Here is a 25,982-nt window from a genome sequence, read left to right as displayed (position 1 = left end):
GCACGAAATTCCCTTCTTAGTCCAAGAGCAAAAAAAAAGCGCTGCTCTTAACGAATATTAGTAAAAAAAAATTACAAAACAACAGAAAGCGATCAGGTCGTTCAGGAAACGTCCACGCGTTTTCCATCAAAAAACCAAAATTTGGGGGGTTGTGAATGAACCCGAACGATTGCTGTGGAAAACTTCCTGCCATTGCCTCATGTTGTAAATATTTATGAGTCCGGAAATAAAATGGACGGAGAATAATTCGTGTTTCTTTTCATATGTTTTTCTAAAGCGATTTTTATTTCTTTTCATAGACGAATAACAAAAAACTGGTAAAACCGAATAAAACCGAATAATCTTAGGAGGAAAAAAAAAACGACCACAGAGGGAAGTACGCGAACTCGAAGGAGGAGGAAAGAGCAGTTCCCGTCTCCTCTCCTCTTTGTATTGACTGACTCCACTCGAAGCCATATAACATCCAGAACATTGCATTTTTATTACTTTTCGCAAACGAAAACCCCTCCCTCTTCCCGAGCGGAAATCAGGACGAAATTTGACTTAAAACAAATGTGAAAAACAAGAAGAAAAAAAAAGAAAAGAACTAGAGAAATTTCATGGAACATGAGAGAACTTTTGAGTGACTACAAGTGACTATAACCGCTCTATAACACTATCACTATATTATTTATTAAACTAAAAAGTTTTAAAAATTTAAAGCCAATATAAAAAAATAAAGGATAAAGTTTCTGTGAAACAAGAAAGCTCGAATTAGTGTTTTCATCCACCGGAGAAGTCTGGGATCAATTTGTCGACGCCATATTAATGAAATGCTTGGTTGGCACCGGGGCGGACTCCAACCTCCGATCGATCGTGCAACCGCAGCGGAACCTCTTACCGGCTGCGCTACATCTCCCCCCCCCCTCCCTAAAGCACCGTTAAAAAACATTTTTTTTATTTGAAATACTTTTTCAAATAACGAGCTGCATAACGCTAAACTCTTTTTTCAATTCCTAACTTAAATTTAAATTCAAAAATTTAAATTTATATTTATACTTAAAAACGCAGTTACTTATGCATCAACCTAAGCTACTGCATGGCTATAAAAAAGTTTTGTATTTATTTTTTTGAATTTTTTTTATTTTTTCTGCTCATATGTGGTTAGAGACATGTGTATGTAAAAATATTATTTTATAAAAAATAATAAAATATATTTTAACCCATAGCAGGCGGTATAATGAGAAAAATATAAAATTTATCTTAATTTTTTTTCCCAAATTATGCTTTCTTAAAATTTAAAACGATAGAAAAACGCGCTTTTTCACACGCTAACTGATCGCTTTTTTCGGTGAAAAAATTAGGAAGGGGAAGTAGAAATAGCGAAAAAAAAATTTTTGAAGAAAATAGCGTTAAAAGAGAGAAACTACAGGGAAACTAGAAGTTTATGTGGGGAAAATTGTACTCGGAAACTCGAAAATTAATGGATAAAAAACTAGAATAGTATGTATTCTAATCTATGCACTTTAAAATTGAATTTTAGGCTATAGACTAAGAAAATTAATTATTTGAAAAAAATAATGAACAGTTATTGCTCTTCTTTCAATATAAATTTTATTCTAAAAATATTAGTTGATTAAAGAACAGTAATTTCCTCTCACAATTTTAGTTTTTAGATAAAAAAAGACAGTAAATTTCTCTCTTTGAAGTTTTAGTTATTAGACACCTAGAAAAAAATAGAAAATTCTGAGAATAAGGAAACTGGCCTGGAACTTTTAGGTAGCATAATTCGAGCCTCCCATGAAAAAAAAAATTCACAGCTGAGCTGAGCCCGGCCGGTGCAGCTGTTCATCGGATTCTATGAAACAAATTGAAAACTTCAACAGCATGTGATCCAGAAATGTATCGGGGACCGATTTTTTTCAAGGAATACTGTTTTTTTTTGAGCGCCATCATCAAATGCCTCTCATAAAATTGCGCACCATTTATCTTGTTATTCCTTTTTTTGTATTATCGTTACCCACCAAGCAAAACACTTCAAAATGTTGTCGTTGCCCGATTGGCCTTCACCCCCATCCAGAAACACCGTCGACTTGCTCTCTAATTTTCAGTTAACAAAAAAATAAGCAGAAAAAAATAGATGGGACCCGAAATTTAGCTTATTTAGGTGGAATAGAGATACGTCACGGTCGAATCAAGAGCCACAAATCGAGAGAAAAAGGAGGAGGGTATAAAACATCCAAAACAGGATAATCCAGAAACATTTCTCCTAAAAATTTAACAGCTTTTTTCAAATTAATAGTTTTATGAAAAAAAATGGTGTTTCTCTTCCCTTTTTTCCCCTCTTTTTTTCTAAAAAAACGAAAAAACAAACAATGGGAAGACGGCATTAAATCCAAAGCAAAAAAAAAATGCAAGGGAGCCACAGATAAGAATTCTTTTAAAGAAAATCGAATGCTCCAACGGATGAGATCTAGGAACGAAAAAAAAGAGAAAAAAATGACTATCCTAAATAAATAATAAATAACATAAAACATAGGATAAATGCATAATTTTCTCTATGTGTAACCTGAAGGCAGCATCACAAGGATCTTACCAAAAACTCGGTGCCGAGGATATCATCAATCAGTATTTATTTTACAAGCCTCTTTTGAGTAATCTCCTTCATTTGCTTTTAAAAATATTGGCTTTTTTGAACTCACTAAAATTTTCCTCGTCCTCTCTCTATCCCAGATCAAAATCCGTGTTCCCAATCTAAAAATAATGTGAAAAAACCGAACATAAAGACATTTATTTAACTGCGGATCAAAATTTTAAGGAAACTATCTCTAATATTTGATACATTTGGACTTAATTAACTTTTAATTACTTTATTTTAACATTTATACTCGAACAACACTTTACTTTACTTCAAAATATGGTAATCCAGAATGTATCGCCGAACGGAACCGAACTCAGCTGGCAGTTCATCGGGAATAATTTGAACTCCTTTGAGTTTTCCTCCTTTTCCAAGAAGAGGATGGAAGTTAAGCGCTGCAGGAAACTTTCATCTTCTTCTTGGAAAAATCCACAAACGATCTACGGAGACCTATTTGTGACGGCGAAAGAATATCGCTTGTTAAGGAGTGATCAACTCAAGTCTGGAAAAAAAACACAGACAAATCCTGGATGGAATATTTCGGTTCGCTTTTCGGCAAGCAGCATAAGCGATGGAAAAACGAGACGACGTCTCTTTTTTTTTTCTTTGCTGGCAGGCGTTCGTGACGTAAAACGGAAGCATTAATCATCGTCGCTATTGAAGCGGGCCGGCTTTGCAAAAATTTCCCTCCACAAATTCTGCATACTTACATGACCGCGCGCGCTGGGATTAAGCGGCGAACGGAGGCAGAAAATGCGGACTTTCGAGGAATCCCCGGGTTACTGTAGCGGGGGACCGCTCAAATTCACAGTGTTCTCAAACGCCATTCAACCATTGCCGTTGAAAAAAAAATAAAAAATAAAAAATAAAAATTTTTTTGCTCGGTAATCGAGTTCATTCTAATAGTTATTTTCTAGTATTTAATTATTTATCCATTTATTTATTACCACTTACTTATTTATTCACTACACACTTCTGATGTCTGCTAACAACGAGTTATGCTTATTTCGCAGTGTCAAAACTATTTTTTCTATTTATTTTTACTTGTTTATTTTTGTTTATTTTCCGTCGTTGCTGATTTTGTTTGAGCTACATTCAGCTCGGAAGATGTTCAGGATGTAACCAGAAAATGTTGTGGAATAAATAGACAAGCGTAAAGAATTCGCCATTTCAGCCCCACCTTTTGTTGTCTGTATTAGGCGAAACTACAGTAGACACATGTATACTGTAATACAGTCCTTTAACATTGAACTATGACGACTGGAATTTCGTCCATAATAAAGATACACATCACGGAAAAATAATTTCACGAAAAAATCATGTAGAATATAAGGAAAAAAGAGGTGTTACATAAATAGAAACTTTTTAAAAGAATAAAATGTTGTTTCGATTTCATTTCCAGCAGAATTTTCGTTTTTTTCCAGTCATAAATCAGCAAATGCAAATCGATCGAAAGATGTGGTAACTGGTTAGAACTTGAGGAAAAAAGAAAAACTCGAAGGAAAAGGAAAAATTATAAAAGAATGAAAAAAATTAAACTAAAACAAAAAGAATAAATAGAGAAATATAGAACAATTGTTGTAGTAGCTTTCCCTACTCATACATATCTAATTGAGAATGAAATTAATTTAATTTAATTAGAAAATTGTAAAGAAAAGGAAAAGTAGAGATAAGTAAACGCGGTTTTCAGCTCTTATCTCAAAGTTGAAGTTAGTTATTTTTGTTATGATTTATTTTCTAATTTAGTTTAGGAATTACGTACCAAATAAAAATATTGGAAATTTTCATATTTTCACTGAATATTTAGAAAAAAAAAGAATTTACACATTTAGAACACTTACGACTGTTAAGAAAGCTGTATAGGCGAAGAAAATATGTGCGCAAAAATTCAGAAAAAAAGAAAAATCCACGAAAATTTGCGTCGGAGGAGTGAATCTATAGTGCGCGGGTATCTTTTTCGTTGCTCCATCGTGACAGAGGATATTTTTAGGAAAGACATCTTCACATCATCCGGGTTATTGCATTCGGGCACTCACATGCCCTCTACATCTTTCCAACCATACAATTGCAGTCGAAGAGTTGAAATAAAAAGAAAAAGAAAAGAAAAGAGAAAAAAGAAAGAAGGAAAGATTCCTAGGCTACTGAAAATTCTCGACGAAAAAGGTCCGCAATGCCCTGAACTTTATTCTCATGCACTATTACATTCATACCGTCTCCTTATTTTTTCTCCCTCTCGAAAAATCTGCACATTTCCACAAAAATCACAATTAGGTCAGATACGGTAGTAGTACAAAATTACAGTAGTATAGATACAGTATTGCACGCTTTTCAGTTACAGTAGTAGGAAATTTCTATGTGCTTCAATAACAACTGAAAGTTGTTTACCGTTAGCTATGACGTCATTACCTTAGAACTCACGAACGACAAACAACGTAAACATCAAAAACATCCAATTCCTTACAATTTCCTTTGAAAATACACTCAGAAAGAAAAAAATCTCATCTTTCACATCCGAGCATAATTTTTTTTTCCGAACAATCCTCGAAATCCCTCCATTCCTCTTCAGAATATGATGTAAACAAGTACCTATTGTTTGTCGTTTTCAGACTTGTGGTGGTGGGGCCTTAAGGGACCAGGAAAAAATTAAAGAAGCACATTTGGGACATTCGCAGAGTTTTTCCGTGGAATTCAAAGTTTTCTCTCTACTCACTACCTCATTTCTTCAGAAATATTAGGATTAAGGAAAGATTACGTGGTCCTCTTGCTAAATTTTTCATTAACACCAAAGTACCGAGGTCAAGGATACAGCTAGAACTTTGAAAAAAAAATACAAAAATTCAATTTCATATTTATATTTTCTTAATACCATAATAATTTAGAAAAATTACTAAAATTACTAAAAAGAAAACGTATCAGAAAACCTTTCTCCTTCTTGCTTTTCTTCTCTTTTTCTCCTTCTTTTTCCTGAAAATCTATCTAAATAAAATCTTTTTAGACGCGTTCAAATTTTTTGCATTATTCAAATCTAAATAATTTTAAATTCTTTTTTTCGAAATCATTTTTTTTCGGAATCATACGATTAAAAAAAATAATAAAGGATAAAAATAATAATCTCATATCATTTCGTGTGAGCTAGTATCCACTACCTCGTACACGTACGTAACTCATTGCTGAAAAGCGGATATGGAAAGAAACTGCGGAAAATTATGGTTGAAAAATTAATTACAATTACAAATTAATTAATTACGCATGGCTAATTAATTATGCATACGAAACGATGTATTTGTACTCAAGAGGAACGCTACTTATGGAGTTACCGTAGCCATCAGAGGATTTTTGTAGAGTGTTATGTATTTTCTGGAAAATATTTTAAGCATTTATATTGTTAGATTAGAATATAGCAAATATCTATATTTTTCTTTTTTTATTGACTTTAATTTACATTTTCATATATTTTTGCCAGTAGTTGCTAGAGTTGTGTAAAGTCATTGGACCAGTACTCCTGCTGGGTCCCATCTAGCTACGTTGCTCCATTCCGATCTCGCTAAAACCAACAACAACGCTATTTCAGCCTTTTTTCGGAGCCAATGGCGGCGTTAACGGCGTGGGACCTGTCCCATTTCCTTGCGGCATGGAATTTCTTGAACATCTGTGGAAACATCATACAAATAAAATATATGAGATGATATAAAAGAGGCTGTTAAGTCGTGCGCTGCTACTGCTGCGGTCCCACGAGTGCTTCCACCAAAAAAAAAAGGATAACGATATGTTTGCAAGCTCGGACTACAAACATAACTCTCACGTCCTCTTCCTACTGTATTTCCTGCTATTTTTTTCAGAATTTCTCATAAACAGAAGTATCATACGGGTCTGTACGACGTCCTTAACGCGCTAAAAAACAAAAATCCAGAGTTACAGCGCTTGGATTTAAAAAAAACTGCCTTCACAAACCGAAACCTATAGAAAACGTCAAAAACGTCGACTGTGAAGAATATCAGCACGATAAAGAGGAAAGGATTAAAAATAAATAAATAAATAAAATTAATTAATTAATTTAATTAAATAATAATGAATAAATTGAACAAAAAATTAACTAAATAAGTTAAATGGATCAATAAAATAAATAAATTGAATAAAAAGTGAATAAACCGGGTAAAATTCTAATAACAAAAATCCTACTTAGCCAAATTTCTGGAGACTTACGAGAGCACCTCAATCAGAACTTCAGGAATAGTCGGTGACGTTACAAATGACGCACCAATTTTTGTTTATTCTCATGCCGAAAACTTCTTGATTTTGTTGTCTAAGAATTAAGAAAATAAACAGCGAGAAAAAACCGAAATCAACCTCTTAAAAATCCCAGAAATAAATCATTTGTGACAACATAATCGAAAATCTCCTTCTGCTAATTTTATTGATTTTTTAAAAATATTTCCGATTTGGTAAAGTAGATGTCGATGAGTATTTCTACGTTAAAATTTATATATAGATACCTACATATACTTATTTATATATTTATTTACATATACTTATTTATATACTTATTTATATATATATTTATATTTTACAATCAATCACATTATTTTTATTTTGTTTTTAATTATTTATCTCGATAATAGTTTCAGTGTTAAATTTATAAATAAATATATGCATTTACTTTAAAAAAATTGATAATATTAATTTTAATTATATTTATTTAATTATATTTTTATTGTACTTATTCATTATTTATATATATATTCAAATTATGGATAATTTTATGATGAAAAAACTCTGGAAGGGGTATTTGATTGTAAATATCTACAGGAAAATAATGTAGAAATGAAAAATCCCAGGTCCCAACTAGAGCTGGAAAATTCCCAGGAACACACGAAGAGAAATTGAGCCACAAGTGCCGGGCAGTGCAACGAATCCACAATTCACTACATCGGAGACACTCGGAGAAGGATATCTTTAGCGACCGGGCGAGGAAAAAAAGCCGGAGAGAAGCCATTGAGCGGAATTTTCCCTTTGACAGCCGTTTTTAAAGCTGTACCCGCAGTTTAACATCTTACACTATGGATTTTTGAGGGGAAAAATCCACGAAAAACAATGAGAAACATCTGACCGCTACCTGTCTCCGTCGGCTCTACTATTCCTGTACAGAGCGCTGGGGAATCTGGGACTTCGACCATTCGAATATTCATCGGCTGAGGCAAATTTACGGGATCCAGAAAACGTTACAAAAATCAGCAACGGAAAAACAGAAATGTCATAAATCATTGGTTGCTATTATTAGCTTAAAATTTCTCAATTCCTTAGATTTTTTATATGATCTCCGTAATTTTAATACTCTACAGTTCCAACCCACGTTTTTACAACAACACAGATCTTTGTATTTTGTGGAATTTCTTTAATTTTCCGGGGAAAAAACGTTTAGGACTTTTGAAGTTTAATAGATGAGCGTTTAATGTTTATTTTATTGCTTAATTTTTAAATATGAAAAAAATACAATTTCTGATTTCCAAAATTTATTACTAGGTTCGTCTGGACACTTTCCAATTTATTTCCGATTTTAGAAAGGACATCCCTGAAATAGGAAGTTTTTTTTTCCTAATTAATTTCCTAAGTAATTATCACCATTTAATCAGAATGTCAAGAAAATTCAAAAACAAAAAAGAACATGAAAAAGCTCATAAACGAGGTTATATGGAAGCAAAAATTGGAGATATATTTCCAGTACTTTCTCAGCAATCGTAAAAATCTTTTTAACCTCTTTTGAATAAAGTATTAGTTTGAAATATGTCAGAAAAATCAACGGATTTATGGAATTGCAGTGCAAATACTGCAAACGTTTCCTGAACGATGAATTCCCCGAATTTTCTAAAGAATTAGAAGAATTCCCCGTAAAGGACTTGAATGATAAAGACAAAGGGTTCGTCTTTCTCCACCGTTCTTTGAATCAGAAAATTTCCATACAAAACGTGGAAAAGATCGGAAACTATAAAGGAAAAAAGAGGAAAAAGTTCAGGATTCGAGAAGAACGAAGAAAAAAGTAAATGGAGTCTTTCCAGAATAAAAGGAGGACACATATTATTCTTAAGATCCTAATCGAGTTGTGCATGAGTAGGTCAAACAAAAAAAACCCGTGATGAGATCTTCTAAGACAAAAGCTATTTCGAGAAATTCTGAGGGAAAGTAGAAATTTCCTATTTCCCACAAGTTGAAAATAGCTTAACCTATTTCCAAATATTTAATTGCTCAATTTTAATAAAATCCGGATGGTTAGCATCTGATCTTAAATTTTAGAGGAATTTTTGTATTTCTCAAATTTGCTGTAATCAAAGAAAAAAGAAAAATTATATCAACAAGATAACAAACATCATAAAATGTTCTGTAACAATTTTCTACAAACATAACCTCATAGGGAGCAATCATGGGGAGGAATGAGGGAAAGGATGCAGCTGTGATTCTATAGAATAAAACTATCGAACACGATGCTTCCCTTCCGGAACCATTGAGTCACTAAAACATGGCTATCCACAGCCTGGCCGTTCTCCTCCAACCCTTGGGGCCCCATCCAGATGGGTCATCAGAGAGGAAGATAACTGTCTAATAGTTGAAGTGACAGGATTTGAGTTCACCGAGGAAAGGTAGGTGATTCGGCAGAATAACTCTTGAAAAGAGGAAAAAATGTAAAAAAAAAAAACAAAAGAAAATAGAAAGAAAACAGTAATAACGAGAGAGGATCTCGTTGAGGCCAGCATCTTCGAAACAAACATAGTTGAGGGCAAATTTTCAAAAAAAAAAATAAAATAAGCAAAGCGTTCCGATGTGACGTCTCCGCGAAACTGAAAAGATATTGGAAGGAGGCGGATGTCGAACTGACTGCAGGTACAGTGAACGTAACCTGATATTTAGAGAAAAAAAAGACTGTTTTCCTCAATTCCCCTCACTCATCACTTCACTCACTCGTTGAACTCATCCCCGCATTGTCAACACCACCCGTGCACCCGTTCACCCCCTCATCCACCCCCTACTCCCCCAACCCTCACCCCCCTTCAACACAATATCAGCTGACCCTGATTTGATAGCAGGCATAGTCAACAAATCAGTGAGTAGGAAATCCCCTCCTGAGATGAAAACAACCGGGGGTTTATAGCAAAGATCCAGAAGCGAGAGCGAGACGTCACAAATTTTTCAACACAAAAAATGTGAGGGAACCCTACGTCATGCGAAAAAAAGCGAAAAAAAATGATGGTGATGTTCATCAACGACTAAGACACAATGGCAGGAGAGGGCTAAAAGTCGGTTGTGTAAAAAACACAGGGGTAGAAAAAATGAAAGAGAGTATTTGTAGGAGAGTGTCTGTTTGAAAAACGTAGAAAATAATGAAAATAGTGAAAAAAAAAGACTCGAAAATAATGTAGTTATGCGGATGTTCAAAAAATAGGCGTAGCAAAAGCAAACCACCCGAAAATGCATCCACGATTGTCGTCGACGAACACAGCTACAGTATCCTAGACGATATGATAAACAGCTACAGTAGACAACATCGTCATCGACGTCCACGTAAAATAAGCAGCGACCGAGGGTGTGAAACACATTAACTTAGAATTTTTACAGAAAAAAAGAGGGTTTTAGGAGAAAAAAAATTAAGCAGGTACATTTTCAAGCTGAATTCTTCCCTTCTGAAATCATATTTCGACTCAAGAAGAAAAATCTCATAAAATACTCAAATTTTACTTTGTACTTCACAAACAAATTTGCTCTTAGGAACATTTTTTTGAAAATTTTCCTGTAAATTTACGGTTGATTAAAAGTTACTCTGCTGGATTATCTATCTCTTCCATTCAGTAATGATAATAATAATAATAATAATAGTAATAATAATAATAATAATAATAATAATAATAATAATAATAATAATAATAAGAGAAACGAATTCTATCACTTTTTCTGGTTCAGTAACCGTGGAATATAGGGGTTTTCAACAGGAAACCGCGACAAAAGCAGCATAACGAAATGCGACAGACGAGAGAAGGCTCCGCAAATCACGCGATACCCTCTCGTATCGAAAAAAAATTTGATAACGCGTGTTGTTCACCGGCGATCGGGAGCGAAGCAAAGCAAATGTGTGAAGGTCTTACTTTGGTGCACTGGTACATATTTGTAGCAGTAAACAGGTAAACATAAACGTAAACACTCGGTATCAGCACACGTGACCATAATTGGAGAAATAACAAAAAAAACGTAATTTTGCAGAAAAACTCTTTAAAAAAAAACCCCTAGAAGTTAGCTTCGATGACGTTGAACTGAACAGAATTTCTATAAAATCCGGATATAAAAGAGAAAATAAATAAATAAGTTATAAAGAGAACAGAATAGAAACAATTTGGGCTTAGAATCTGACCTGAACGGAAAAAATCCCTTTAAAAAAATCCTTAAGAAATTCGGCTCGATGCCTATAAACTGAGGAAAAAATCTCTGCAACATGGATTTTAAAGAAAAAATAATAGAAATATGTAGTTCGCTGCTGGAATATGATCTGAACGATCATCGTTGTTTGAGGTATGAGGTAATACCTATCGAAAAATAGTTTACATCAGAAAATCCTCACTAATTCCCTCCTAAATACCTCAATAATTTCATTCGCAAAACAGCCACATGCCTAGAATTTTTACAATGATCACAGAGAAATTTTTTTTTAAAAATCGTGAAAGTGTCCCTGTGGAAAAATTCCCCAACGTCTTTTAAAGATGGATGGAAAAGAGGCGATCGAAAAATGCGATGAATTTTCAACTGAGTCCCATTAAAATCGGTAATTGGCAGGCAATTAAGGCGTATTGTGTAATTATGATCAAACAACAAAGAATAACACAAATTTCGTACTGTACTTAATTCGGTCGCAATTACACAACGTTCAATGTTCTCAATTAGAAAGAATTTTCATCGAAAAAAAAAGCTTCTGTTCACATCACATGACATTATTTGATTAATACCTCAGCTAGAAACGTTCAAAAATCTCGTCAAATGGAAAGAAATTAATGTGCCAACACAAAAATATCATTGTAAATGCTTTTATAACAAATATAATAATAAAATAATAAAGTATAATCTAGTAGGAATTATAATAAACCAGAATTAGTGAGAAATTAAGAAAAATTGTCATATAATTTCGAGTAATTCTACCAAACGAAAATTTTACTCAGTTCTGAGGACTCGTTCGTATACGACTTAGTGAAACTTGGTTTTAAAAAAAGTGATGTGAAATTTTGATGCAAAAAATATGGTCCGCTTAGCAAAAATGTAGTCATTTCGATAAGGACCTAGTTACTGTGTAATCGCGGACGCGTTTGCGGTCAAAGCGGCGCAGCAGTTCCCTCTCAGCCTCTGAGTCCGATTGGAGCTTTCTGAGGGTCCCACGCGGAAGCGCAGCCGTCGCGAATGCATCACCGGTCAAGACGTAGTGACCCGACTGTACGGAACTAAGTTAATACAGAAAGAAAATGCAGGAAATTCGTAGAGGATAAAGTTTATAGAAGTTAAATATTCAAAAATTCAAGCGTGGGGACCACTAAGGAAACAAATTTCTTCGCAAAAGTGATTCAAATTTACGCAATGCAGTGACCGTTGCATTACACCATCTCAAATAATTATCTAGTATGTAAATTGCCCAATCTTTTTATTTTAAATGAGATCTGCAGCTCTGGAAATGTAATAATATGGGATAGATATCTAAAGAATCCCTCCTCCCCCTCCCACCTCCCCCTCCAACAAGAAAAATGCTCGCATCGTTGTGTCTGCCCTGGGAAGCACGTAGGTCCAGGGACCGGACCACCTGTTTATGCTGTGCCAGGATTGACTCATACTATTCGTATAACTGACATGACGGTCCGACCGGAGGCCTCCAATCAAGCGACTGAAAGGTGTAGAGGTCCTGAATTAATTGCTCTGCAAGATAAAAAGAAAGTCTTCCAACCTCGAAATGGGTGATATGGTAGTAATGGGAAGGACGTGGATGCAGAAACCAACTAAGTTACGGAAAGCTAAGAATAGGACTAGGATGAGGATCTGTATGCACAAAGGTACACACACGTACGGTTTCCTTAAAAGCGATCATTAAAGATCTGATGATGCAAGCCAAGAAGATCAAGTACGACATCATGACCGAGACGAGGCGAGTTGCTACACTGAACATTTCACATCGCACAGGTACTGTTACTTAGAAAATACGCTGCAGAAGGGTTCATTGAATGAACCAGGGATGAGAATTGGCAACTGACAAGCCAAATCGGTCGCCTTTCGACGAGAAGATGTGCATTACTGCCAATTTTGACAATCGCGATGATTTCAATGCCAAATTTGGTCTTGATACACCTGAAAGACTTAACCTCGGCACAAACTCATCTAAAAGTCGTCTAAAATAGAAAGCACAGGAAGAGGGAACGGATCTTCTGAATTCAACACGGAGGAGGTTAAAAGAATCCCGTAAAACGTTGCTTTGTTTCATTAGCCCAAGACCCTTAAGAAGACAGTGCGATGTACAACACATGAGGAATATAACTGGGGACATTCAAGAATCCAAAAGTCTCCATCTACACTGGATTTGAGAACCGTCCGGCGGAGGCCACAGCAATAAAATAGACCACATTATCGTCAGCAAAATATTTTGCCTCAAGGACACCGTTGTATCAGAGTTCCACGTGGGCTTGGACCATCGCTACCTTCAGGGAAAAAGCCGCAAAATTCACGAAGCAATGCCCAAAGCTCATCATCGACTGGGACCTTTTCGCTTTCTTAGCCGGCGTTTGGGAAAACAGCGCGATGGATAAAATGAGACGAATATGATCGGGTCGTAGAACATCTTCACGGCTGTATGAGTTTTAGAACTGCAAAAAGAGAAGCGTTCCCGGAAGTTCCTTAGCCAATACACAGGTGGGTAGCAACACGAACAACACGCAACCATGAACTCACTTCCGAGCTCGAGAGGCTTCGCGCAGAGAGCCGACAAAAGAACACCTCAAGGAGAGAACAGCAGCAGTGTTGGCTTCGATAGTCATACCTAATGTCCCTCCACCACCTAAGGAAAGTCAATATGTCATCACGCATGTCCTTTTCACCGAAAAAAACATGCTACCATGTCGATAAGGAATCATTAGGCATTCGGTCCCAACGGGATCAAATCTGAACATCTAAGGAACATACCGCCAGTTCCCTCAATACCATGACGAAAATTTTCACTCGTTACGTGTCCAAGTGCAAGGTTCCTAAGCAGTGGAAGAGCAACAAAACAGTGTTGTTGTATAAAAAGGAGGATTCGCATGACATTGGCAACTATCGCCCAATCTGCTTACTATCCGTCATCTACAAGCTCATTACAAGCGTGATTCTCAACAGGATCGAAAAAACACAGGATGAGGGACAGTTATGCCGGAAATGAAAGGGAGAACTCAAAGTTCTGTCTGATGTCAGCGATCGGAAATCAGAGACGTTGTCACATTTGCCGAAGAAGGTGGAATAAGATGTGCCGGACACGTGCGTTTTAACGAAAATCGCCGAACAAATGTCGTCAGGAACTGGATTTCACGTAATATTGAATTATCACCAGGAAGGTACCGTTGACCCCATGGTCAAATTTCCTCATAAGATCCTTTAATGGAAGATATGATGCTCATGGGACCCTTGTGGAAGGAAAAAGCCAGTGTGCAGCTATTGCACGTGATCAGTACGAATGAAGAGAATATCGGGGATCACTCGAGCAATTCGAAGAAAAACAAGAGCACAGGTGATACAGGTGATGTGTGAATGAATAACAAATAAATAAATGAATAAATAAACATAGAATGTCTAGTCACGTACGAGAAGGAGGGTGCGGGCGACCACACCTGCAACTACACAGATTCTGGCGGGACAAAGAATCTCATTGCTATATTTACCTGTTGATTAACGCAACAAAAAACGTAACCGATTTGCGTCATCATCTGGTGTTTTTTATCAGGTGTGGTGAGTGCGCGATTTCCCTGGTCGATACAAACTTTTTCCCTGATAACAACGAGAATTTACGTCAGTAAAACCGCTCTCGGAATATGCTGAGCTCACCGATTATGAAGTCAACTGTGAAGGTGGGAATTTATTTGCGTCATTTATTTCCTTGGATACGAAACGATAAGGTGGGAGAGGAAAGGTGGACAACAGGTGCAGTATTTATTTACTTCATACAGAAACACCTCACCTACACATACTTCATTTATTGATTGATTAACCGATCGATTGACTAGTTGTTATTGTGAATAGCGTCATCTAAACGAAATTATAGTGAAGTGACCTAATAAAAGACAAATAATCTAAATTGGTGGTCCTGGTGTGAAGAATAGAAGAATGGAGGAATATAGTATTATGTTTATAATCTATAATGTCTAAATCTAATGTCTAGTATAAAAATTTCAAAAGAAATAAAAACACTCTAAATCTAATATAAATCTAAAAAAATTTAAGTACCTAAATATTAAAAAAATAAGTGAAAAAAATCGAAAACAATAATATATGGATAATATCCAAATGTGAAATCTTATATAAAAATTAAAAATAGGAAAAAATAATCAAAATCTTATACAATCTCATATCTTATACAAATTTAAAATAATCTAAATGTCTGAATAACATCTAAACAATAAGAAAAAATTAATAAATTATTAAAAACTATTATTAAATTATTAAAAACTAATTTAATTAATAAATTCTACATATCACTATTTTAGAATATTTTTAATAATTAATTTTATTAAGAATCAATTATTAAAATTATTCGAAAATAGTAATATATAGAATCTTCATGATCTAATCTATGTTATATAGAATAGAAAAATCTAATATAAAATATCCGAGAGCTTCAAAAAAAAACCAACCAAAAGAGTCATTATTTGTCTTCTAGCACGTTATCCAGCATTGGCACAGGAAAGGCGGACACACACGCGCTCACATCCTTAATATCCTACTGTAAAATAAAAATATGAAAAAAGTATAATTGATCAATAATACGACAAAATCAAACTAGAATGAGATCAAGAAGAAAACTGCGAAGAAGCGGAAAAAATTGAGAAAAAAACACACACACAGTGACGGGTTCCTGCCCTAGATTAGCCAGCCGAAAATAAGTGCCGCCGCTGATCATTTTGATCTATCGATAGTCATATCATTCAATATGTATAGGGGATCGATGAACAAGAACGAAATGATTGTACATGGGCTGATCTCTGTCATCGTAACGCATATATGCTCGACTTCGTTCGTCTGAAGAACACTCAAATCCAGGCATGGCCCAAGAACTGAGACTAAGGATCCGATTGATGAATGTTCCCTGAAAAAATCCTGAAGAAAATATTCCTTTTTTCCTGGATTCACACTAATTTTCTCCTCTATTACCCGATTTTATTACTCTTACTCTTACTGATCCTTAGCCATTTCATGAAAGAGAGAAGATGGATTTTTCCCCGCAACGGTAATGTTTTTTCGGACCGCAAAGGATCCCTGTGTTTCGCACTTTTAAAGGAATGTCGGGATAGTTTTTGTCACCTACGGGAACGGCGTTATTCCTGAATACTGTACAGAAATATTTCACAGCAAACATAAACTACTAATTTATTGAATACACATTAGGGAAAAAAATAACCTCTTGGTCCGATATCCTAAAAAGAAACAAATGAAAACGTTACTGACGTTCAATTCAGCAAATCGTAGGTGAACTGTGGAGTACAGGTGATTTTGGTGTTGAGAAAAAAAATTTTGGTGTTGTTCCTTCGTATCCCATAAATCCAAAAGGATTCGAGGACTTTTTCTGGTGGATCTTTTTTTTGTTACGAGCTAGCTCTGCTTTTTCAATTCATTTGACCGTCCCGTTTTGTGAAATTTTCGCCTGGCTGGAAAGTTACAGTATTTTTGGCTTCTGCGAATTCAAGCGCTTTTTTTGTTCTGCTTCACAGTTCTGACTACAGTAATAGGAGTTCGTGATCCTGCAGTTTCTTTTTTTTTGCGAGAGGCGAGGAAAGTCCTACTGATTTCCCCCCTCCCCCACTATGGAATGACTGATGAAACTTCCGTCCGGGATTCTGATACACTTCTTGCTCGGCGCGGAGGATTGCGCACGCGTTGGGACCCACAATGAGCTCCAATTGGGTTGTGGAGCTAGGACGAGAATAAAACCACGACATTTCAAACACAAGGTACGCAATTACACCACATGCCATGTCCATTGGATTCTACTGTATATATTCGGGTCAATACGACATGAAACACGAGTGTAGTTGATGTGCATTTGCGTACGCGCTGGAAACGGGGCTGTGGAGGCTGCAGTTGGAACCGAGGTGGGCCCGTCGCCAACTGCAGCGATGGGTGATGCCAGCAAGGATTTCACCACGCTCCTAACCACTACGTTCCACCGAAGCGCCTCGAAAGAAGTCGCGTACGCAATTGCGTACGTGTTTCGTGTCGTTTTGACCCTACTATATAGTGTTCCTACACAACTATCCAACGGAATTCCTCTAATTTCCTTCTCTGGAAACACAAACATTCTTCACACGTGAACTAGTAATATGTTTCTATCAAATTAGCCGATCCTCTCACGTGTACGAGTTTTGCGCCTTGAAATTGATCACTGTACGAGCTGTCCACTTTGAACCTGGATTTGAACGTATACAAATCCCAATGCACAGTTCTGTGTACGAGTTTTGTGCCATTTTTTGAATCAGTGTACGAGTTGTGCGGTTTTTTGAGCAGTACTGTAAAAATTGCAAATTGATATAATTTTAATACTTTGGGGGATCGCAAAGGGTTTTGCTCTGGGCGGAGCTTAACTGAGAAGGACTTATGGTTTTTGGATGAGTTTGACTTCATCTTTTCTTCCGGACTTCCATTAAGAGCTTTATTACATCCATTTCCACAAAACTTGGAAATTGAGGGGAATTGGGCGCGATTTCCGTTGGAAATTTGCTTCATAGAAATCAACTTTCTTCTTTTTCTAGTTTTTTTAATAACTACGATAAAAGATAAATATATAAAGATAAATATAGATATTTATAAACGAAAAATATATAATATAAGATAAAGATAAATAGCTACAACCTGCAAGGGAACGCACTATTGATTAGAAGTATCCAGAAATCCGAGCGGGGAAATCGATCGGCGACTTTTCTGCGTTGTTTTTCTAAGGGGTTTGAGGACATGCTCAGCCCTCATAGCGCAATATTCATGCAAAACGCTTTGTTTCGATGGTAATCCTCATTCGGACGAGCCTCTCCAAAGACTCATTTTAATCCCTTCGGAGAGCCGAGTGGGACCCGCCTATTATTGCGCCACCACATCATCGCCGTAGGGTGTATCCGTTGAGAGAGCGGGGGAGAGCTCGTCCCTCGTCTCTGAGTTCGACGCCCATGGGTCCTGGATCGGCTCATTTCCGCTAATAACACTTCTCTTTTGGATGCAACTCCCAGATTTTATGAATCCTCGGCTTCCTGAAAGTTCTGAGGGAGCGAAGAGTGGATAAAATTACCTACATTTCATTCCAAAGGAAAATTCCTTCCGTTATATCAAATACTGAAAATTTTGCTAGAGGTATCCAGAAGAGTCCAGAGAAATTAAGGAATTAATTGTGAAAAAAAGCAAATCCCCGGCCTAGAAAGCTGGAGAAAAATTTTTTTCACTTATTCGCATCAAATCTAGTCATCGTTTTGTCCTATTCCTCATCTCTGTGTTACTTTCTTTATCCTCATTTTCTCCTTTTTTTTTTCTTCAGCAACAGACATAATTAGGGGATCAGACAGATGCGAACAGCGGTTAATTCCCTATCGATCTTATTATTTATTGTGTATGTATTGTTACTTATTGTTTATTTTTATTTATTTTTATTTTTTTATTATTTTCATCTCACTTTTACTCCTCGCTTAATCGTCCACCTCAAATTTTTTGATCACTCAGCAATTACGGTATTTCTTCTCACGTTGAACTCTATAATAGTACTTAAAAATCTGCTACAATAGGAAATTTTTGCTGTTTCTTAAGGAAATCCAAAAACGTGAGGATTTTCCTTTCCATCTAATTCCATAAATAAATTAATTAAATGTTACATACACATAAGTGTACATACGAACACAAATTATACGCAGGTTGTTTTTTTTTCTTTTTTTTTCTTTCACCAACTTATCATTGATGCAATATGTAGTATAATATATGTAATATTTAATAATGTAATTAAAATTTTTCGAAAATATGTCCTATGTAAAAATAATAAGGTAATATAAAAGTGTTATTAGTTCATGAATGACCAATTGATCAATTTCTATCCATGGATCTGTCTTTATTTTTATTTAACTCCTCCTATAATTCCATCTCATTTTTTTTTATTTCATTCAAACTCCAAAACTTTCACGCTTCATTCAAAATTTTCGACAAAACTTCTTCGAAATTCTCTATTTGATAGCACTTTCTATTCGTTGGGAGATTTCCAGTCATTAATTATTTAATTCTACGAATTCTGGATGCTAAATTGAATATATTTTCCTACAAAAATTCTATTCATAATCCATTTACAACAATATTTCTGGGTGTTTTTTTCTTTTACAACTCTGCTAATTATGGATTCTCATGAATGAATCTAATTGAAGTCTCGAAACCAGCCCATTCTATTTTTTCCTTGTCATTTAGTAACGAATTTTTCCTCCAGATCCAAGAAATTTTTCCTTTCCTCTTTGAAGTTTTCGCGTAATTTTTTTCATTTCATTTCAATTCTTTCCTTTTCAGACTACAATTCACATCCTGAAAATATTCGAAGTGATTTTGATTGGATTTAATGATGAACTGATAGATTCTTATTTTTCTCGAATTAGAAGTCGCAATTGTAGCGCATTTTAGGACAAAATAAGTTTAATAAATAAACAAATATCCAAAATAAATAGGAAATAAATAAGAGCAAACTTATTCAACAATAAATTAAGATCCACTACGTCTATTTCCCTCAAATATTTTATTAATTTTATTAAAATAGTCCTCCACCTCATGTGATCTACAGAAAATACCGCCACCCACTGAGGACGCTGAGGGGAAATTACATGCAAATAGCCTTATTCGCTTAAGAACGATTTTTTTTTCTCCAATTAAGCATCAAATCCTCTTCACGAACTCATTTTCTGACACATCCACAAATCCAGAAATAAAAACAAACAACAAACAACCAATCGATATTTTCGCTTTTGTCATTTTTTCCAACCGAACATCCGAGATGTTTCTCTTCGATGAGAACAATAACGAGGACCATCAGTGCGCATGCAAATGTCTTGTGCTCGGCATGCGAGTACACACACAGAATTTCCAGGGGATTTTCCTCTCCTCCTCCCCTCCCTCCATTGTTCTTTCCTTCCTCCAAACATTTTTATCCCTCTTTTTTTTCTTTTCCTACAAATTTCCAGCCATGACGCAACGACTACAAACTTTACAAGATTGGAGCAATAAGCATGTTTTCACCGCCTCAATGGATTACTGGAATCAGGAACCGCCGGAAGTTGAATCCTACGAAATGCGCCGTGAAAAAATGACACAACGACAGCCAAATTACGGTATATCGTTCATCTGATTCAAATAAATAATACAAATAGTGACATAAACATAATGACATAACGACATCAATAATGACATAAATACATAACAATAATATTAATAATAATAGTAAAAAACAATATAAATATTATAACAATAATGATAAATAAGTAAGGGCAAAAAATCGAATCGAGCTCGTGAGCAAAAATTTCCCCGTATGGTATCGGTTTTTGTCCTGCTTCAGGTTTTTAAGTCTAATTTTAGTCTAATTTTTCTTTTCAAGGAAATAAAAATTAATCCAGAATTTGCCATAAAGCGTTTTTTTTTTTTTGCGATCCTGCAGCTACTCTAGGTATAGTCAAATTAAAGCAGCTTGAAGCAGTTGCGTAAGCGGCCGCGATCGAGGTGGGACCTTCGCCGCCGGCAATCGGACTGCAAAGATGAGTAGGGTCCCACCGTCGCCTCTTACAGCAAGGCAGCACCAGGCTTCATGTCGCTTTAATCCGACTATATTTTCGATTAGAACAGAATACGGTAGAACTGTTCGATTCTCTAGACAGTCAAGCGGTTGATGGAATCCTATTCGAACGTTTTTCTAGTTCTTCTTTTTTGTTTTTCCCTTTCTCTTTCGTTTTCCAGAGAGAAATAATCTCTCTGGAAGGGTAAGAATAATCTCTAAACTGTGTTCATGGTCTGTGTTTTTTCCTTAAAAAAATGATAGGGATGGCCAGAAAAAAAAATCCTTTTTCCGTTTCCTACTGATTCTCCTCCCTTTACTAATTTCCGTAACTCACTGATGCTCCTCCTCCCAGGTACCGTCGAAGAAGGTCCAGAAGGCGAAGACTCACCACCGACTGAGATTCACGAGGTCGTCGACGAGGACCCACATGCTGGCGGCGAGCCAATCACGGCGCTACAAGCGGCCTGGAATGTGACGAACGCGATTCAGGGGATGTTTATCGTTGGTCTACCGATAGCAGTGAAGGTGAGCGATTTGGAAAGCTGCGATGACGTCATCCGCTCATCCGTCTAGGATCCGAATTCGTCACGAAGGCTTAGCCACAGTGAAATGTCCTTTTAGGTCGGTGGATGGTGGTCGGTGGCGGCGATGATGGGCGTGGCCTATATATGTTACTGGACTGGAGTGCTGCTTATCGAGTGTTTGTACGAAAAAGACAAGAAAGTTCGATTCAGTTACCGCGAGGTACGTAATTGCGTACCGAACCGAGTCAAACGGCTCAATGAAGCACGGTGCAGCTGCGTAAGCGGTTGCGATCGTGGTGGGACCGAACTGCAGCGATCAATGGTACTAACCAAGGCCCCGGCTGCAACTGCGCCGTTGTTCCTCGGGTTGTTTTAGTCCGATCGTAACCATTACAGTACCAAACGCTTCCAGGTAGCCGAATTCTATCGTCCAGGATTCGGTAAATGGGTGTTAGCGGCGCAACTGACCGAATTACTCTCAACATGTATTATTTACCTGGTGCTCGCTGCAGATCTTCTGCAAAGTTGTTTTCCAAGCATAGGTACCGTTCGATTTCATCTGATACTGTAACCGCTACGGTTACAGTGCGTGTTTTTGCAGATAAACCAGCATGGATGATGATTGTTTCGGCGGTGTTGCTCTCCTGTGCGTTCCTGGATTCCCTCGTGATGGTTTCACAACTTTCTTTCGCTAACGCGATCTCTCATTTGGTGGTAAATGCTATCATGATGATCTACTGTTTATCAGAGGTGATTTCCCAACGGTTTTCATGGTTATCGATTGTTGTACATTTTACCGAAGTCGTTTGTCTTTGCTGTTCTGTCCGCATGGACAATTTCAATGTTTCTCTGTGCTTGCTCTAACACCACAGTTCCATTTATCTTTACATTAGTTAATTCCTGTTTTATAGTTTAAGATTTCTTCCAGAAATTTTCTCTCCATTTATTCTCAAGCAGACGGGTAGTCATTCATTCCTTAAGCGGACCTTTGAGTCCGTGTCCTCAATTATATTTTTTCCTTTTTCTCTCGTTACAAACAACGTTCGCCAAAATTTTCAAATTTCTCCGTTAGGTAGGGGCTGGGACATGGTTCATAAGTAAGTGAAGAGGACTAATTCCTTCAATAAATCCCGGAACTTGAGACATCAGCAGTACTCGGTGCCATCCGTCTCAACGACGTCAAAGAAAACCGGGTCGAAAAAAAAATTCTTCTTACGTCATCACAAAATGAGGGGATGTAACATGCCAGATCAATAGAATCTTCTGGTAAACTGTTGGGAGGAAATTTTCACGGACGTTGCCTTTAAGGAAGTTACACACAGGTCAGCAAAACATTCTATTGCTCTAGCACCAGAATTCTCACATTATGAGGACGCGAGCGTTATTTTTCTGGTTTTTTTTTTGTAGACATCCTAGACACTGTTGGCTATAAATGCTGCTATTCCCAGAAATTCTCGGATCTACGGGAGGAGCTGCGCGTTTCTTGGGAAATCTTCGATGCGAGTATACAGAGGAAAACGCTGTCCACTTCTTCGTTTCTTCCCTTTTACCGCTGTCCAAAAATTTCTGTCATCATGTGTTATTATTTCATTAATTTATTTAATTAAGTTAATTGCAATTATTGTTTGGTTGCCTCTGCCTACCCTTGATCCTGTGACCATCTCTGCTAAGGTTGATCCGCTTCACAGGCCTCCTTACCCAAATCCATGAATTCCTGCAAAATTCTTATTGATTTTGGAAAATATCAGTTTGAAAAAATAACTCAGCCAATCGATGTTCGGTCCGTTCCAGATCCGTTCATGGTCGTTCTCATCCGTAACTTTCGGTCTGGATATTTACACCCTGCCCACTATGATCGGAGTGGTTGTGTTCGGTTATACTTCTCATATCTTTCTGCCAAGTTTGGAGGGGAATATGAAGGTTACATATATATTGATTAATTGTGCATTCAGCAGAAGAAGCTTCCCGATCAATAACATCTCTTCAGGAGCCGAAGGAATTTAAGTGGATGTTAAAGTGGTCACATGTCGCCGCCGCGCTATTCAAGGCGATTTTTGGACTTTGTGGATATCTTACGTTCGGTGAACTCACACAGGTTTTGCTTTTTTTCTGTTTCTTCCGATCAAATCACTTAAATCTTTCCAAATTATGGCGTAAATTCATTAAATAATTTCTCTTATAGGTATTTTTTTGTAAATAACGTGTTTTTTCAGCCAGAAATTTCAAATTCGTTACCAAACCAAAGCTTCAAAGTGGTCGTAAATTTGGTGCTAGTGATTAAAGCTCTCCTGTCCTATCCACTACCATTCTATGCTGCCGTTCAACTGCTTAAGGATAACCTGTTCAGGGGAACTAAAACGACACCATTCACAGGGTACTGTATCCGAAAACGTCCACAGGTTATTTATGTCGTTTTTACGATGATTAACTCCCGTCCATTACAGTTGCTACAGTCCAGATGGTTCACTGCGGGAATGGGCCCTGTTCTTACGAATCCTCCTGTTGCTATTCACACTATTCATCGCTCTTTCAGTACCGTATCTCATCGAACTTATGGGATTAATCGGGAATATTACAGGTAAATGATCAATTAGTACCAAATGAATAGCTAAGTGCATTTTGATTTACCAACCCATGTGTTAAGTACTGTAATTCTTCTTCAAGAAAATTTTCTTAATCGCATGAAATTATCGTCTTCATTCAGTTTTTACAGAGAGGAGAAATCCTCTAATTCCCCCATTGTCCTTGGATTTTCTACATTTCGAAAGTCCCCACAGTACCTAAAGTTATTGAAGGATTGAATTCCTGTTCCAATTTCCCATTTTTTTTTCCTTTTTTCCCTCAATTTTCCAAGTTTTTTTTTACCGCTGAATGTATCTGATCCGGAAAAGCCATTCCTCTTCCAGGCACCATGTTATCATTTATTTGGCCAGCTCTTTTTCATCTACGTATCAAAGGCGATAAGATGGTAGATCGTGATCGACGATTCGATCAGATGATCATTGGGCTGGGAAGTTCGATCTGTATCTCCGGGATTTATTTCTCGTTTATGGAACTTTTACGTGCAATTCGAGCTGATGATCGATAGGTATTGATTGTGTATTGATGAGATTTCTATATTGTGCTACATATTCTATTAATTTATTAGTTCTGCTTAGTTTTTGTGTATGATAATCGTGAAAGTGATGATCGCAATATTTTTCTACGTCCGAGAGAGTAGTTTTGGGAAAAATTAAACATTTAGATTAAGTTTGTAAAACAAATTGCATAAATTAACGCTAGTAAACGATGATTTTTCTCGATCAAACTGTTTTCATTGGTTTTTTTTCTTTTCATGGATTTCTCCACATTTTTCGTGCATCATAACTTTGCGAATCGGCATCGCAGCATTAGCTATTGAATAGCGGATCAATTGGATCAAATTGATCTATTGCGTGCAACTTCTTGCGATTAGAGCAAAATCCTGAAAATATCCCTAGCCATACGAATTGTGTGAATTATCCATTTACTATAGTAAGGTCGAAACTAAATGAAGCTCGGTGCCGTTGGATAAGCGACTGCTCTCGAAGCGGCGCGGTTGAAATCGAGGTGGGACCGCGATCGCGTGCGGCATCAGCGAGCGATGGTAGCAAGAGATCCTGACTCGATCCTAACCGCTGCGCTTCACCGCACCGGGTCGCGTCGTTTAGACCTGACTATTTGTTTGTCTTTTATGCGTGTTGGTCGCAATTACACAATTAATTTTATATGATTGTCACTAGTGCATTCACCCCGGTGATTCAAATACCCTTTTATTGTCAATGACCCCGGAATCTTCCTTCAATGATGAGAATAAAAGGATCATGTTCGTATCCACATTCATTATCGTTCGCTATAGGAGTTCAGATAAATGACTTTTATCATGACTGGGCATTAAGCACACCGGAGGTCAAAAGATATGAAATGACCGGGTATCTGCTGGTGCCGCCGGTCTCGAACAGAAAATCGCTGCAGCCATATCTTAGTCAGGTGCTGATCTCGAGATACTACTGGAGGGAGTTATTCTTCGCGGTCGAACTATTTTCTGGAACACGACTTATGATTTTATTTATTCATTCACTTATTATTATTATTTTATTTTTATGAGAAGAAGAGGATCCAATTTGTGCCACCTTTCGTGTTTAATCTTCGTTTTCGTTTTTCTCCATTTCTACATACGTATAAGACTTAAAAAGGAACAATTTCTTTTTTTTTTCGCATTTCGCATATCTATACTCATTATTTTATATTTGAGACAATAGAAATTAGAACCTGCAGCTTTCTTGAATGGTATCTTTTTGTAACCACGGCAGCCCAACTAGAGTCTTTACCTTTGAGAAAAGTTTTTTTAAGTCATTTGGAACAATTTCTACTAACGATCCTTCTCAAAATTACACTAATTCAACAACCTGAAAAAGAGAGAGTCTAAAAATTTCATGTTTCACTTTTATTTAAGATTTTGAGGTAGAGCCTGCCACAATTTACTTTCACCCCTTTGCGATTGACTATGTTTTGCTTTTCTTAGCCATTTGAACGTCGCATACAGCGATTTGGTGAATACGGCGGAGTCTGAGCGGTCTCGGACGATGCTGGGAGTTTTCCAGCTGGTCTAGCCGCATCCAGCCCCGCTCGGGTCAGCGGATCAGCTGCTGCCAGGTAATTATCATGGATACTTCTCGTTTTACACCAAAAAATTTAAGCATAGCAATTCCAAATGTTGGGAGAACAGTCGTTGACTCGAATATATTCCTAAGAAAGAATAAAATACCACGTTACTTTATCTGTGAAAATCTATAGA

The 25,982-nt window shown here is 36.6% G+C and overlaps 1 protein-coding gene across 2 annotated transcripts; it reads left to right on the top strand.

Annotated features, from left to right (window-relative positions):
• Positions 1–20,057: 20,057 nt before the first annotated feature.
• On the top strand, positions 20,058–24,254 carry RB195_012362 (uncharacterized protein; the record flags this gene model as incomplete). 2 transcript variants are annotated; one of them, XM_064194179.1, is made up of 10 exons in its annotated part: positions 20,058–20,202; positions 20,995–21,167; positions 21,264–21,386; positions 21,579–21,708; positions 21,768–21,916; positions 22,958–23,086; positions 23,154–23,261; positions 23,380–23,540; positions 23,611–23,744; positions 24,073–24,254. In XM_064194179.1, 10 exons carry the CDS (start codon positions 20,058–20,060, stop codon positions 24,252–24,254), a joined length of 1,434 nt encoding a protein of 477 aa, XP_064051762.1. The 2 variants fall into 2 exon arrangements, with proteins under 2 accessions (XP_064051762.1, XP_064051763.1); XM_064194180.1 differs by having other exon boundaries at positions 21,264–21,488.
• Positions 24,255–25,982: the final 1,728 nt, after the last annotated feature.

The sequence above is a fragment of the Necator americanus genome, chromosome III (genome assembly GCF_031761385.1).
Source record: "Necator americanus strain Aroian chromosome III, whole genome shotgun sequence".
Lineage (NCBI taxonomy): Eukaryota > Metazoa > Nematoda > Chromadorea > Rhabditida > Ancylostomatidae > Necator > Necator americanus.
This window is presented reverse-complemented; position numbering and strand designations above follow the sequence as displayed.